At 35.9% G+C, this 15943-nt stretch overlaps 1 protein-coding gene across 2 annotated transcripts in view; it reads right to left on the bottom strand.

Annotated features, from left to right (window-relative positions):
* LOC137408305 (hepatocyte growth factor receptor-like) overlaps positions 1 to 15943 on the bottom strand; it is a 106812-nt gene that overhangs the window by 63455 nt on the left and 27414 nt on the right. For both annotated transcript variants that reach the window (XM_068094783.1, XM_068094785.1), the window contains 2 exons: positions 14680 to 14796; positions 14353 to 14520 (listed from right to left, as the gene is read on the bottom strand). In XM_068094783.1, the coding sequence (XP_067950884.1) occupies positions 14353 to 14520; positions 14680 to 14796 (285 nt within the window). The remainder of the gene's footprint in view (positions 1 to 14352; positions 14521 to 14679; positions 14797 to 15943) is intronic.

Raw genomic sequence — 15943 nt, forward strand, 5'->3', positions numbered from 1 at the left:
GATGAATGTCTCAGAAGTGCTTGAATATTCCTGTAAAGCCTGGTTCCCATATACGCCGCAACCACCGGTGATAAGAACGCAAGGTTATCCGCGGTGAAATGGGAACCTACACGCCGAGTACCTTTGGGGTCAAAGCAAAAGAGCTCATTGCTGTTCAAATTTCGCAAGTAGCCGCAGGCAAAACTTTCCCGAAATGTACTGTAAAAGTGAAGGTCAGTGTAGCGGATCCCCTGGTTCATAGTTACGTTGTCACATACGGGTGATGAGGCATAGTGTATATATTCTATTCAAATTTATTATTAATGCTTGTTAACACTGTGAAACTACAATAAAACAATAATTTGATTGTCGAATAAAGGTTATTGACAATATGTTAATTATACAGTTGGTCATTTGCGAAGCTATTGGTAACATATAAAATAAAACACATAAAAGGAAAGATATAAAATTTACCTTAAACCATAACTGTCACGAACAACTTTTATTGTATTAACTAGGTAAATCAGACACGCTGATTCCGATTTTGTACTCAAAATAAAGATTAGTCCACTAACCTTCAAAGTCATTTAGGCTTTTTTAAAGAGTTTCAATATCCGTTTCGAAAACAACACAATCGGCATTACAAGCTCCGCCCATAAATATGTGACGAAACCTAGCTTTTTCATAAACGGAAGTTAGGAAAGTTTAGTCCGATTTAAAATAACAGATATGGGTGTCTTAAAACCTATTATTATCTAAATCCAGCCTGTAAAATAATTTCAGTTTTTTATGAAAGGGATATAAACTATTTAAAATTGCTCGCAGCTTGTTACATGACGTTTAAATGGGCTGGACGCCGAGAAAAATGAGCTCAAAAAGCGCGGTTTTATCACGAGCTAGCGTTGTTATCGCGCTTTTTAAATATGCAATGCTAAATAGCTTATCTACCTTTCAGAAAAGACTGATATTATTTTTAAAGCTGGATTTAGATATTAATAGATTTTAAAACACCCATCTCTATTATTCTAAATCGGTCTAAACATCTCTACGTAACTTCTGTTCCTAAAAAGCTAGGTTACGTCAAGTATTTATGGGCGGAGCTTGTTATGCCGATCGTGTTGTTTTTGAGACCGATATTAAAACGCTATAAAAAATCCTTTATTACTCTGAAAGTTAGTGGCCTAATCTTTATTTTGATTACAAAATCGGAATCAGCATGTCTGATTTACCTAGTAAATACGATAAAAGTTGTTCGTGGCAGTTATGGTTTAATACTACATCCAGGAGATTGCGAAGTAGTATGTGATTCCCCTTCAGGTTAATTCCTGATTATATATGTAAATGACAATGGTGTAATGATGAAACTTATATACAAATAAAAGAAAGTATCAGCATTGAAAAACACAGCTGAAAAGCTACATGCTGTTGGCTCAAAGGTTGACAGAAGAATGACTTCAAGCACATCTAATCAAACGTACAACACTATGGCAGTCAGACAGACCACACAAGACCCAGAGACCACCCAAGATCAACAGGTCAACTGGCATTCATTCTGGGAAGGAGCAGTGAATCATACAGGGTGTCTAGATTGTGAAGTGCATTATCAAATTAGGAAATTCAGCAGGGGCAAGCAGAACATTACAGCTAGCACTTTTGAAACAGCATGGCGAGTGGCCATTTTTAAGCGGCTGTTAGCGACGCAGCTTCATATGATCATAAGCCATGGAGCCTAGCTCCATAGGAAAGTGTTTTGCTGCGCAAGATTACCCCCAGGATTTTGCGGCCGATATAGGAACCATTCTTAAACTGTAAGCTGAATTAGCTTAAAGGTTGACTTGCAACAAAATTCACATTACAGTTATTTGATATCAAAAGATTCACCATGTCTTACTCTGTTGTGTTGTAACTTGTAAGCGAAAAATATGTGGGAATGTGATTACAAGCTCTTAAAAGCTCAAAAACGAACAGTTAATCGCAGCCACAAAGACCGCCGTAGTTTGGATTCTCTTTCCAAAACGGCTCCAATGTGACGTAGTTGTGGTAGATGGTTTCTGTTTACACTTTCATGCAACCTTATTCGTCGAAATATTTTCACAAATATACTTCACATATTCAATAAAACCATGCCTATTGTTCTTACGCGTATGTTTTATCGTCATTGTAATGCTGCCACTTTTAGCAGTGATATCTTATAACTTACCGTAAAAACTCACTTAATTTTTTAACCTTACCTCGAAGGAGTACATATCATTGTCTGATAATGAAGACGAGCCTGTTGGTCACCTGTGATAAATGAAAAGTGCTGCAAAAATTATTTGCGAAGTATTGGGTCACATGATCAGATTACGACTTGACGATTAGATCAAGCCGAAACAAAACTGTAAAGTAGTGAGCATCTATATTTGATATGGGGTCTTCAGTAAAACCCGAAGTGTTTGTCATAAACTAGCGCTACGATAAATTTTATATTGAGCTTTTTATTGGCCTTTCAATTCATGTGAGAACATCACGTGGCAAAACAATAACCAAACTGTAATGACTACATCAGAGAAATAAACATATTCCAATCTACGGCAGCTTTTCGTTTTTGAGCTTTTAAGAGCTTGTAATCACATTTCCACATATTTGGCACCTACAACACAACAGAGTAAGACATGGTGAATCTTTTGATACCAAATAACTGTAACGTGAATTTTGTTGCAAGTCAACCTTTAACTACACTAATCGAGTCGTGAACAAGCTTTGGCTTTTCCACCAATTTGCTGAGCCGTTGAAGCGTTTTGAAAGTGTGTTTACAAGCGTTTTGAAACATGATATACAACAAAAAGATTGTCAACAGTAATACTATGAATCAAGAAAAATGTGCCCTTCATGAGCCTAAATGATTTTAAATGCAAAACAGGAAAGAAATTTTTTCCAGCTGCATGTAAGAATTGGGAATATGAAAATCTAAAAACAGATTTTTCATCATTTTAACAGTTGTTTGGTAAAAACATCTCAACGCTGTCATGTTTTTCGTAGCCGACACTTGAGAAAAGCAGTTGATAATAATAATAAATGGTAATAATAAAAATAGTTCTCAAAGAATTTGGATAAAATTTGTTACGTAAGTCATTGTCAACCCACTTCATAATGTTCGATCAGCTTCAAAATCACCTCAACAACTTGAATTGTGTTACTTTTTTATCAAACAATAGAGACTTCCACAGGTTATTTGAAGAGTGGCCACCAAAAATCTCTTGCATGAGCACTTGTCCAAAGCTAGACAGATTTTGCCAACTGACATAGAATATTGAAATACAAACCTTAATATCAAATTCTAACTTGGAAGCCTTCAGCCCACCCTAAATATATTGTCAACATCCACCTCAGAGCTCTTCTTGCACCTTTAATGATCACACATAATCCACTCCCGTTACGCTAACCAATGAAAACCTCAACAAAGATTAAAACAAGCCTTTAAGTATGGCTACCGGGTAGAAGAGTAATCTAGTACCTGCTTGTGACACGCACTGGTCATAGCATATTGTTGACTCACTACTAGCAATAAAGCTGGTTTTTATTACCCGTGCTATCTTTGCATAGATGTGGCTGTCAAATCAGGAGGTCATGACCCCTAGATAGACTTTAAGGTTATTATGCTGCTCCCCTTCTTAGAAAAGCAGGGACATAGGAGCTCATTTAAACCTGGTGAGGCGCAATATTACCTATTAATAAATTTATGCCAGGGCGTAGGGGTAAGGGGGGGGGGGAATCACTTTGGTCATAGGGGCACTTTGGGCCACCCATATTTTGACCATTTTTGTATTTGTTGGAGTTATCATCTTTCGGTAATATGGGAGGAAGTGATGTCATAGATCAGCCATATTGGTTTCTATCAGCTAAAGCAAGGTGGGCTAACACAGGTTAGTTTTAACTGACTTTTGTATAAAAAACTAATATATTGCATCTGAGCTATTTGAATCACATACTCCAATCTAATGTGGATACAGATTGGGTTGAACTATGCCATTACTTTGATGTATCTTTTACTTGTTTCTTTGCTTTATCTAATGTATAACTTTCATACGAAATGAGCTGTGCAACATTTTTATTAGCAACATGGCATGGGGCACTTTGGGCCGCATGATCTGGGGCACTTTGAGTCATGGTCCAAAGTGCCCCAGGTCAATTATATTTGGAAATGTACTTTTGTTTTAGTCTTTTTCACAGTGTATCATCACTATCTGTTGATAATGGACCTAATGTTGATAATGTTGTTTTAGTATATTTCAAAGATGGTCTGAAATTACCAAAAAAAATTTCCTATACTATCCTCACTGATGTAATGCGTACAGCCGTACAAATGGTAATAGAAGAAAGACAGTCTGTTCGACAAGTGTCTATAGCTCTCTCCATACCACGCACCTCTTTAGCCGGATATGTGAAAGAAAGTCAGTCTTGTGGTAAAACAGAGGTAGTGAACTATCACAAAACAACTTCAGCATAGAAGGTATTCAATAACACTCAAGAAAACATGCTTAAGGACTACCTTATTACAGCTGGTAAACACCACAATGGTTTGACCAAAAAACAATACCAGGAATTGACATGGCAGTATGCCAAAAGAGAGGGTTGCAACTATCAAGCTGTTTGGAATGAAAACCAATGCGCAGGAGAACACTGGATAATCGGATTAATGAAACGACATACTGAACTTACAATTCGTAAGCCCGAAGCGACTAGCCTAAGTCGTAGCACAAGTTTCAACAAAAAAGAATGTCAATGATTCTTTGACAATTTGGAAGAAGTTCAGAAAAGATATGGATTTCAAGCAAAAGACATCTGGAACATGGACAAGACGGCGCTGACAACAGTTCACAAACCATATGGCTCAGCTGTTGGGTGTTCATTTCCCAAAGCATTTACAACAGCAAATATTACGTCTGGATTCAGAAGGCCAGAAATCTCTCCTATTGACAGAAATGCCTTTTCTGATGCTGAACTCCTTGGCTCTTACTTGATGAACCGACCTGCCTCTGCTCTCATGTCGCCGCCGACTGATCAACCTGTTCCCTCAAATTCTGGATCAACAGGTCCACCTGAGCCACCAAATGATCAACTTGTTCCCTCAACCTTTGCTTTAAAAGGTTCATCTGCAATTTCATCTATACCTAATAATTTGAGGAAAGTGGTGCCGGAAATCATCACTCCAGAGGATATCCGACCCCATCCTAAAGCTATGCCACGAAAAAATATTGCACGTTGCGAAAGAAAGTCAACATCTATTCTAACAAATACTCCAGAGAAGCAGTGCCTAACTCTCGAAGCTAAAGAACGAGCTGAAAAAAGGAAAAGCAGAAAGGTGAGGATTTTAATTCAAATAAGTGGTTGAAAAAGAAAATAACATACATAATAGCTCTACTGTTACTATTTTCTATCATTATATAGCTGCACAATGTTTTGCTTCAGATTGCGAAGAGGGCAATCCCTGAAGAGGACAGCTCAAGTGAAGATGACCTGGCTAAGCAATTAGAAAGTGACACTGAAGAGCCGGATAATTTTGATGAAGTAATGCCAGATTCCAGTGCCATCACCAGTAGCGCCATAAATATTTTTGATTATGTTCTGGTGGCTGTACACAGAGCCAGATCAAAGAAAAACTATGTTGCAATGGTCACAGCTAAATCGGCAAATGATGTAGAAGTAGATTTTTTTGTTCATGTATGGGGCAGTCAGTTTGTAAAGCCTGACACTAAAGATCAGTCTATTGTAGACATCAAAGACATTGTTTTACTATTGTCTTCTCCTGCCGTCACTGGCGGAACAAAAAGAACTTCGGAAAAAAACTGAGTTTTTCGATTGATCTATCGGAGTATTTTTAAACATTATTTTTGTATACTAAACAGCGGTCAACAGCATCTAATAGCCCTAATTAATACAATAATCCGCATTGCATCTTACATAATATAAAGTATATTGCTGTTGAACTTTAAGTTTTGGTTTTCATTTCAGTTTAAATAAAATCATGTGAAAAGCATCAAAGATCACAATGTGGCCAAAGTGCCCCGACCCCCTGTCCAAACTGCCCCAGCCCCGGGGCACTTTGGGCCGGTCACATACAGCTTTTTGATATACATTTTTACAAAAGAATTGAGCAACTAAACCAACGAAACATTGATAGAATGTAGCAAACACATTAATTTCCCACAGTAAAATATGGTAGCTATCAGAGATCTACAGCTGACTCAACAGCATCACATGTCAAAAACGGCCCAAAGTGTAATGTTTAGAATAGCTCCATTTATTGTATTGCTACGGCAAAGCACTGTGACCAGGGTGGCAGCAATTGACTTCCTGGCCACCACGATCACAGGGCTGAGCCTTTCAGTCACAGCAAAAAGCTCAGTCACCGTTGAGGACTCTCAAACGACCGAGGAGACCGCACTAGAAGATTGAACATAAAGCCTAGAAAAGGAAGCAATATAAAAAAGGAGTACAAAACAATCGTTTGAGCAGAGTTGTACACGCACACTCTCTGCATGCTTGCATATGGTCTATTGCCTATCTTACATGTATACTGATGTATATTTATTCAAATCATTATATTTATTTATTTACATGTAATTAGGGTTGAAAAATAGAGTGCCACTCTTTAATTGAACGCCACCTTTATTTGACATTCTTAGATCTTTTCTAACTTATCCGTCATTTTTTTGACGTCATCAAGCCATTTGCACAAGCGCTCGTTCACGAAAAAGCCGCCATATTTCTAGAAAACGATTGTTTTTCTTTTATTTAATAGTACTTTTTGGTGTTGCTTTGATACTATAATAAAAAATTTGCAAACAAAAGCATCGTTTTCAAAAAATTTTAACGATAAAATTGTCTATGAAGATGGCCGACAACGATAAAATGACGTCACAAAAAAATGAAGGATTATAGCAAGTGATTAGGTAAGAGAAGTGTCCACAATTGGTGCTAATAATGAATCAGTTACACCATTATCATTCAATTCTTTCGTGGTTGCTGTTCGTATCGCAGTCATTTTCTAACTCCAAAGCTTACCGTTTTTTAACTCTGAAAGCAACGCCATAAAAATAATTAATAACTGTATCAGGCCAATAATAATCAGGCCAGTTTCTTGTTTTGTGTGGTTTTAGTACTTCGTCGTATCTGAAAAATGGTTTACAATTACGATGGAACCCGTCTACCATTTCAGACTATAAATTGTCCTTAGTGAGCATGCGGCTACAAGTTTATCATAACTTTTGTGAAAAGTTTTTCGAATAGCAACGCGTAAAACTTTTGCTCGGCTAAAAAAATTGTTCGGTCGCTAATATTGACTAATTCAGCAATGTGGAAAAAAGTTGAGGCCAATAGACGCTGTGGAAGGTAATGAACAGCCAGAAGAAAATGATGAAATGGTTCCATACGAAAGCAACAATCAGAACACAACCTGCCAAGTAAACGGTGCAAATATTTTTGTTACAAAAATATTAATTCCTGCAAATTAAATGTATTATAATTGTGGTTTGTTAATGTCACTTGTTCTTGAATATATATATTTGTAGCATTTGATAGATTATTATTATATAACTTATGAACTAGCAAGCGTATAGCATATTACATGCTGCCATTTTTAAACAATCTCATAAAAGCTGGAAAAAACTCTTTGATCTCTTTGAACTCTTTGATTTGGCAATCAGATCACGTCAAACATTAATTATGATACTTTCTGATAAAATCTACTAAAACTTTGTGTGTGTTCATTTTCAAAGAGCAAGCACCATCTACTGCTGCCCTAATATGCATGTATCTAACTGAGAATGATGGCATCAGCAAATAACATTTATATCCAAAGAAAACTTAGGCATACATAATTGTGGAAAACACGGATCTTGTGGGAACCACTGAGCTTTATCTACAATTATATAAACATTAGTTTGTGTTGAGATATGTTATTAACTGGTCAGGCACAGCGTCCTGCTAACAGCAAACATATAGTCTGGCAAAACCAAACTAGATGAGATGCCGGAAATTACAATGGTATCTCATAGATTTATTGAAGCGATGATGGTGATCTGCCCATCCTGACGTCCAATAAATAATATTTGCCTTAATATAATGAGATGGGATGGGCCCCCTCTCAGAAAGGAGTGTGTGGCAGCCTTGGAGCAGAAATTTACGAACTGGTTCTCTGGTCAGCCACAGCAGCCTAACTGGAGTTTTAGCATGTCTTGGCCTCGCCTGCTATACTATACTCTAGTAAAGATGAGAGAGTGTATCTCGGAGAGCAAGAACTAGGTATACATCGGCCCCACTGAAGACAGCAGTTCTATTAACTGATACTAGCATTTTTAGTTTGAGTAAAATCTTTGCTCATGCCATTTCATTTTTATTATGATTTCTTTTTACTGACAGTCTTGACTCTCCTAAATGAATGTGTGTACCACAGACACAATATTGAGCCAGTGCATTTAGTCGATAAGCAAAAAGGCCTACAAAAGTAGGCTAATGAGAGCTTTTGTTCCACTTGACACGAAAGTTCGACACAGATAATGCTTCCAGGGCCACATTCCTAATGATACAATCACACGGCGTGAAATCTGATAAAAAATAAACTTGTGATGACTAACATCAAACAAAGAAACTAGCAAGGATCAAACTACATAAATGTTATTATCAGAACAACATGTTGATGAGGACGAACCATTTCAAATGTAGTCACCTAGAAATAGCTTACAAATGGTAAGTGTTTCATCTAAAACATTGTCTGGTTTAATCTAATAGACAAGCTCAGACAGATCATGAGTAAACAGTAAATATAATCTATCAAATGCAATATTAATTAATAAACATAACTGGATAAGAAGGTGCTGAAAGGTGCTCAGAAATAACAATCAGAAAGTTTTAAGGAGAAATCTTATATAATTATGGTAATCAATGACATTAAACGAAGAGAAATACAATTGTGAAAGTGATATGAATATATGACATAGGTCTAATTAACCGTCGCTACAAAACACTAAACTACCCTATGTGTGTATAGTCAGAGGGAAGTCAGAGACAATGGAATTTCTTGAGATGGGACCTACATGGTACAGTCAATGATGATCTTGAACCCTGACTTGAGGCCTTTGATCTTCTCCTGAAAGGCCTCATCAGTCTTCTCTAAAGGCTTCCTCATGGCTATCATCGACTTGAGATCCACCTTTCCTGTCTTCAGAATCTCTATTGCCCGAGGATAGCTGTAAATATGATCAAGTTTTTGTGCTCCAGTTAATCCTCCCACAGATTATCATGTCGGTAGTTTATAAAAATAAAAACTACTAAAAAAGTAGTTTGTATAAAAGTCTATAATTGTATAATCTTCTTAATAACATACCTTACATTTTGGTATTATGGGTGGATCCCATTTTCCGGACACCGTCCCATTCTCATTCATAGCCCTGATACATGTTATAGTGTCATACCCCGTTTCAAAACCTAGACCGCTCTCACAGCTGAAGGTGATTGTATCCTTATGAATGTATTGTTCCTGTTCCGGCTCGTATTTTACACCAAAAGCAAGAGGAGGGGGGAGACAAATCGGCTGAACTGAAACATTGTGATTTGAAATGACTGCGTACATTTATTATTGATAGTAGAACTAGTTGTGGCAATGGGCCCATGGCTAATTGATTAATAATGCAAAGATATATATATATATAAAATTTTATGGTTATTATATCTATAATCAGTATTACTTATATTGTTAACTCTATTATTATCATTACTTATATTGTTAACTCTATTATTATCATTACTTGTTTTGTTAACTCTATTATTATCATTACTTATGTTGTCAACTCTATTGTTATCATTACTTATGTTGTTAACTATATTATTATCCTGTTGTTAAGTCTATTATTATCATTACTTTTGTTGCTAACTCTATTATTATCATTACTTATGTTGTTAGCTCTATTATTATCATTATCATTACTTATGTTGTTAACTCTATTATTATCATTACTTATATTGTTAACTCTATTATTATCATTACTTATGTTTACTCTATTATTATCATTACTTATGTTGTTAACTCTATTATTATCATTACTTATGTTGTTAACTCTATTATTATTATTATTACTTATGTTGTTAACTATATTTTTATTATTACTTATGTTGTTAACTCTATTATTATCATTACTTATGTTGTTAACTCTATTATTATTGTTACTTATGTTGTTAACTCTATTGTTATCATTACTTATGTTGTTAACTGTATTATCATAATTGTTTATGTTGTTAACTCTATTATTATCGTATCTGATGTTGTTAACTGTATTATCATAATTTTTTATGTTGTTAACTCTATTATTATCATCGTTACTTATGAATTTTTTGGCGATTTTAATCTTGAAACTTCTTGGCAGTGAGATCAAATCCAGCATCAAAGACAATCTCAAATGATAGAAAAATATCATTACTCTAAGATAAAATATGCTACATTTTTTGTATGCTCATTTTTAAAGGACTAGTGAGTTACAATAGACAAAATAGAATGGAATGCTTTCGATAAATGTTTGTATACATGGCGAAGTTAAGTTGTCAGTAAGCAGAAGATTGTAATTAATTTCGATAAGACAACGTGGATGTCAGTATAGACCTTTTCTTATTCAGAGACTAAAAAGGTAAAGGTGCAGGAAATGTCTGTAAAATATGCACCACAAAGAGAGGTTTGACAGGCAGTAGGAGATTATGGTGATTCCAAAGGTACTAGGAGCTCTTAGTAACTGACGTGACAAGTAGCTTAAGAGCTAATAGCTTGGTTACAAGATCTTGTCTATTTGAGGTCGCAAGGGTTGCCTAAGAGCTGGTAGTCTGGTTAGAGGTCGCAAGGGTGGCCAGCCATGCGCTCAGGTCAAACGGCTTTCTTTGTTTTAGTAAAAACATCTCCCTAATGATGGTTGAATCGACAAAAATATTTTTTTATGTTTCACACATATTTGTTTTATAAATGATAGTTATGTACATATTTGTTTTATAAATGATAGTTATGTACATATTGGCCCATTAAATACGAATGGTAAATTAGTGTATATACTAATGCTAACAAGATATAATTATAAAACTTGAGAGTTTCCGATGAAACACAAATCATTCTTGTCATAATTTCATTTGAAACAATTCAAAGTGAAGCCCTTGAGTACAGCTCTTTTTTTAGACACCCAGTAGAAAAGAGCAAGCTTCATTACTTCATTGCTTTGTAAAAATGCAGCTCCTTTTAAAATGCACTTTGGTTTCTTTTTGAGTTTTATTGGTAAAATTTGGTGTCTCGCAGGCTATCTGGTTTGAAGTTTGATAAAGAGATACACCCTAGTTTTTCAATCTCAAGAGACAAGTTTTTAATCACAATCCTACTGCTCTGGTTACAGTTGTCATTACCCTTAAGAGTGGGATACTACTGTTACTGCTAGGTACTAGCATAGCAATTAGTCCTGTTACTAATGATCCCGTCTGCTATCACTGTGGTGACTGTTGATACCAGTACTACCACTATCACTGTGGTGACTGTTGACACCAGTACTACCACTATCACTGCGGTGACTGTTGACACCAGTACTACCACTATCACTGTGGTGACTGTTGACACCAGTACTACCACTATCACTGTTGTGACTGTTGACACCAGTACTACCACTATCACTGTGGTGACTGTTGACATCAGTACTACCACTATCACTGTGGTGACTGTTGACACCAGTACTACTGTGAACCTTTTCCTTCTACAGTTCAAAGGAGAGTACTAGCGCAACGAGAATTCACCATAACATTTTTAGTTGATAACTGAGGTTCTCAAGTCTAATTCTAATCCCAAAATGCTGTTTGTAAACCAGTGAGAAGCGAAGGACTACAATATGCGCACCCATGGATGTCTTCTAATCTTTGCTATAATAAGAGCTCTGTTTGTCTGTCTGTTTGTCTGTCTGAAGCCACGCTTAAAACATTAGGAAAAAATATTGCACCACACGAGAATCGAACCTGGATATTAGAGCTCTCAGTCATGCACTACCAACTGCACCACTCAGTCACATTGCTGTATCATGGAATCATTATGCACATACTTATTACACATGATGATCTATCACGGTGTATGGAACTGCCAGCGTACTAGTACCACATAATTGTTGTGCAGCGTGGCAGATGCCTACACAACAATTATCAAGGACTGAGTTATCTACGGCTCTTACTAATACATAGAATGGCGTTGCGTCATAATGGAGAGCGGTAGCATATTTTCACAAACAGCGACATATATCGCCTAAAGAATCCATCAATCTCGCATGGCTAAAGGGGGGGGGGATCAATCAAATCTGTGATACGGATTCTTCACACCAATATTTTAATAGCTATAGCTGGACATACACAGATGACAAACATTTTGAAATATATATAGATTCACGATGTTCCAACTTATACCGAGATTCAAGTTGAACCACGTCTTAAGAACAGATCAACATCATAAGTAGAAGTGAAATACAGACAAGCTGTATTCCAACTGTTGACTAAGACTACTAGAACAATTGCAATAGAATTTCTATACAATCAAAAAGGAGAATAACAACAAAACTATTGTGGTATACCATTCTTATAAAAAAAGGTGATTATGTAGCTGCATTTGGTGTTGGTGCACTCTAGCAGAAGCAGGTTACACTGAGTACAGGAATCTAAGTCTTTTCTTCATAAACAATTAGTCTATAATGCGAATACTGGTCAAGGATGTTGTTGGATAGTCATCTCAACTATGACGGCTTCACGTCACGTTTGAGTTTTCACAGAGAAAAACTATTCATATCGCAAGATAATTTGATTTTTAAACCCAATCAATCAGATTAATGTCTACACGATCAGGAAACTGCAGGAAACCGTTCCAAATGAAAGAACCCTACCAAACCAATAGAATCAGATTGAGAAAGTTTACCAGCTACTTCTGAACTTCAGAGGAGGAAACTTGACCCGGCGCAAAAATAACTTCACTAATTATAAAATTGCATCATATTTGCAAATGATCAAATCACGAGTGACATGAGGGCAGTGTTTCATCAGAGCGATGTACTAAGTCATCGATCTGACGGCTAAGTAGACCAAAACTTCTTATGATCTTTCACACAAATTGGTAATTTTTTAATAATACTTATGTACATATTGACCATGAAATACAAAAACTAAAGTAGTGTATATACTAATGCTAGCAAAACATAGTTATAACATTTGAAAGCTTTTCATGAGACATAAATAAATCTTTATCAAGATTTCATTTGAAACGTTTCAAAATGAAGCTCTTGAGTTTAACCCTTTTCCGGAACATCCAATGGAAGAAAGCAAGCTTCAGTACTTCATTACTTTTCACAAAAATACAATGTGGTTCCTTTTAAAATACTTTTTGTATCTTTGTGAGTTTTCCTGGTAAAATTTGTTGAGCCTACCTTATTAGGTTTTAAATTTGACTAAAAAAATCTTGTTTTGTTTTTCTATCTCATGAAGAGAGAGAAATATTTTATGAACTACAAAATAATTATATATTCATACCTTCTTAGCTTAAAATATTTATTTCTTGTATGTTATTAATACTAGTATGCTGACAGTCCTTTGCGCCGTGAGAGATCATCATGTGTAATAAGCATGTGTACAATTATTCTCATATGTGCAAAGGTGTTAAGGTGGTATCTAGTGCTTAGTTTTGAATCTGAATACTTGGGATTGGTTATGAAGTACAGTACTTGATTAAAGCTCCCCTACTTTCCTAACACCTTTGAACCCCTGGACACCAACTAGGGCACACAGAGCACCCCTGGGCACACAGAGCCTCTTTAAACTTAACCCTGCATAATGGAGGAAAACTACTACTGAGAGAGAGAAGGAGAGAGAGAGGGGGAGAGAGGGAGAGAGAGAGGGAGAGAGAGGGAGAGAGAGGCGGAGAGAGGGAGAGAGAGAGAAAGAGAGAGGGGGAGAGAGGGGGAGAGAGAGGGAGAGAGAGAAAGAGGGAGAGGGGAGATAGAGGGAGAGAGAGCTCTCATACTGTTTTTCTTTGTAATTTATTATATATCATGTATATTGTATATATTATGTAAGTTATACACTTGTAAGTTATACAATAAATATTATGACATATATTATGCATATAATATATATTATATTACAATATAATTATATAACATCAAGTAATTATAATATATAATTTATATTATATGATAATTATTATATAATATATATTGTATATATATTATATATTAATTATCATATATTATAAATTATATAATATATATTATATATACTTATATATTGTAATATATAGTATGTAATATAATACGAATCTCTCTATCTGAGTAGTTAGCTACTCACAGTATTCCAGCTTGAGGATGACGGCTTGCCTCGGAGGATTTCTGCCGTCTGCTCCCAGAGTTTCACCAATATACACACTGCCATTGCTGACTGTCAAACCCAAAGGGTTATTCATCTCACATGTCTTTGGGCCACCAAGGATGTATGTTGGATTATATCTATCTTCACCTGAAGTGATTGTAATAATATATAGAAGTAGTGACTGCCCACGGTGAAGAGCTCAAAGGAATAAAATGGTGAAGAGCTCATAGGAATGAAATAGTGAAAAGCTCAAAGAAATGAATCGGTGAGAGTAATCAACACTTTTTATCAAATTAATGGACATACCTTTACAGATAGTTGTGACCAGCCCATCTTCAAGGTTGATGACTCTGAAAGAGTGCTTATATGGCTCACTAACCAACAGGACCTGGTCTTGGATGAGCCAAACCATCCTGCCCGGAACTAAAACAAACACTTGCAGGCTTAGTTGGAAATGGCTCCCCAGCATTATGACACATAAACAAGGCTTACTTTGCCCAGCATTATGACACATAACAAGGCTTACTTTGTCTCTGAACGAGTATTGTAACTGGAAATTTCGAACTCCTACTTTTACAAGAATATTAAATAACTAGTCAAGGATTATGAAATGGTTGAACAAATCCACACTGTTACTGGCTGAGATTTCCATTTGGCTAGCTGGGCAACAGGCATCAGATAGTTAGAGGCTGGCTTTAGTCAACAGAACCTTTCACTTTCAGTGGATAACTTTATGACAAACTAGAATAATTAGAAGCCGTTTCATCGCAGTTGGACACCTAAACTTACAAAGGTCGTGCCCCTCGCTAAAACTACTCATCATCTCTGCATTTGAGATCTTTTTGGGTAAGATGAACTCACACAAAAATCTAGCAGATTTTATCTGGAAGTATTGGCATTTTTCTATCATTTGCGATTGTTTTTGATGATGGAAGTAATCTGCCTGCTATGGTATGTTCCAAGATTAAAATTAACAAAACTTAATTGCGGTTAAAACTCTCAGAAGAAATATACATGCCAAAATGGAGTCACTAGTTGTTATCATTGCTATAGTTGATATCGGCCATTGTGTTCAAGTTGCAGTATTACAAGTCTCTATTCTGTCAGTCTCTTTGCAACAATAGATGTCGTCCTAATCACACTTATGCTTGATCTGAGCGTTTCAACTATGATCAAGTTTTTTCGATTTTAATTTTGAAATATCCAGGCAGTTTGATTACCTGAAACATCAAAAACAATCGCAAATGATAGAAAAATCTCAATACTTTCTGATAAGATCCACTAAAATTTTGTACAAGTTCATTTTTAAAGCACAAGTACACCTATATTTAAAGCACAAGTACACCTATATTTAAAGCACAAGTACACCTATATTTAAAGCACAAGTACACCTATATTTAAAGCACAAGTACACCTATATTTAAAGCACAAGTACACCTATATTTAAAGCACAAGTACACCTATATTTAAAGCACAAGTACACCTATGTTATATTTTAAAATATGGAGACTGTTTTCGTTTCATATTCCAGTGTGACCATCACATTCATGGTGACGCTGCAGTGAAACGG

Source organism: Watersipora subatra, chromosome 11 (assembly GCF_963576615.1).
Source record: "Watersipora subatra chromosome 11, tzWatSuba1.1, whole genome shotgun sequence".
Lineage (NCBI taxonomy): Eukaryota > Metazoa > Bryozoa > Gymnolaemata > Cheilostomatida > Watersiporidae > Watersipora > Watersipora subatra.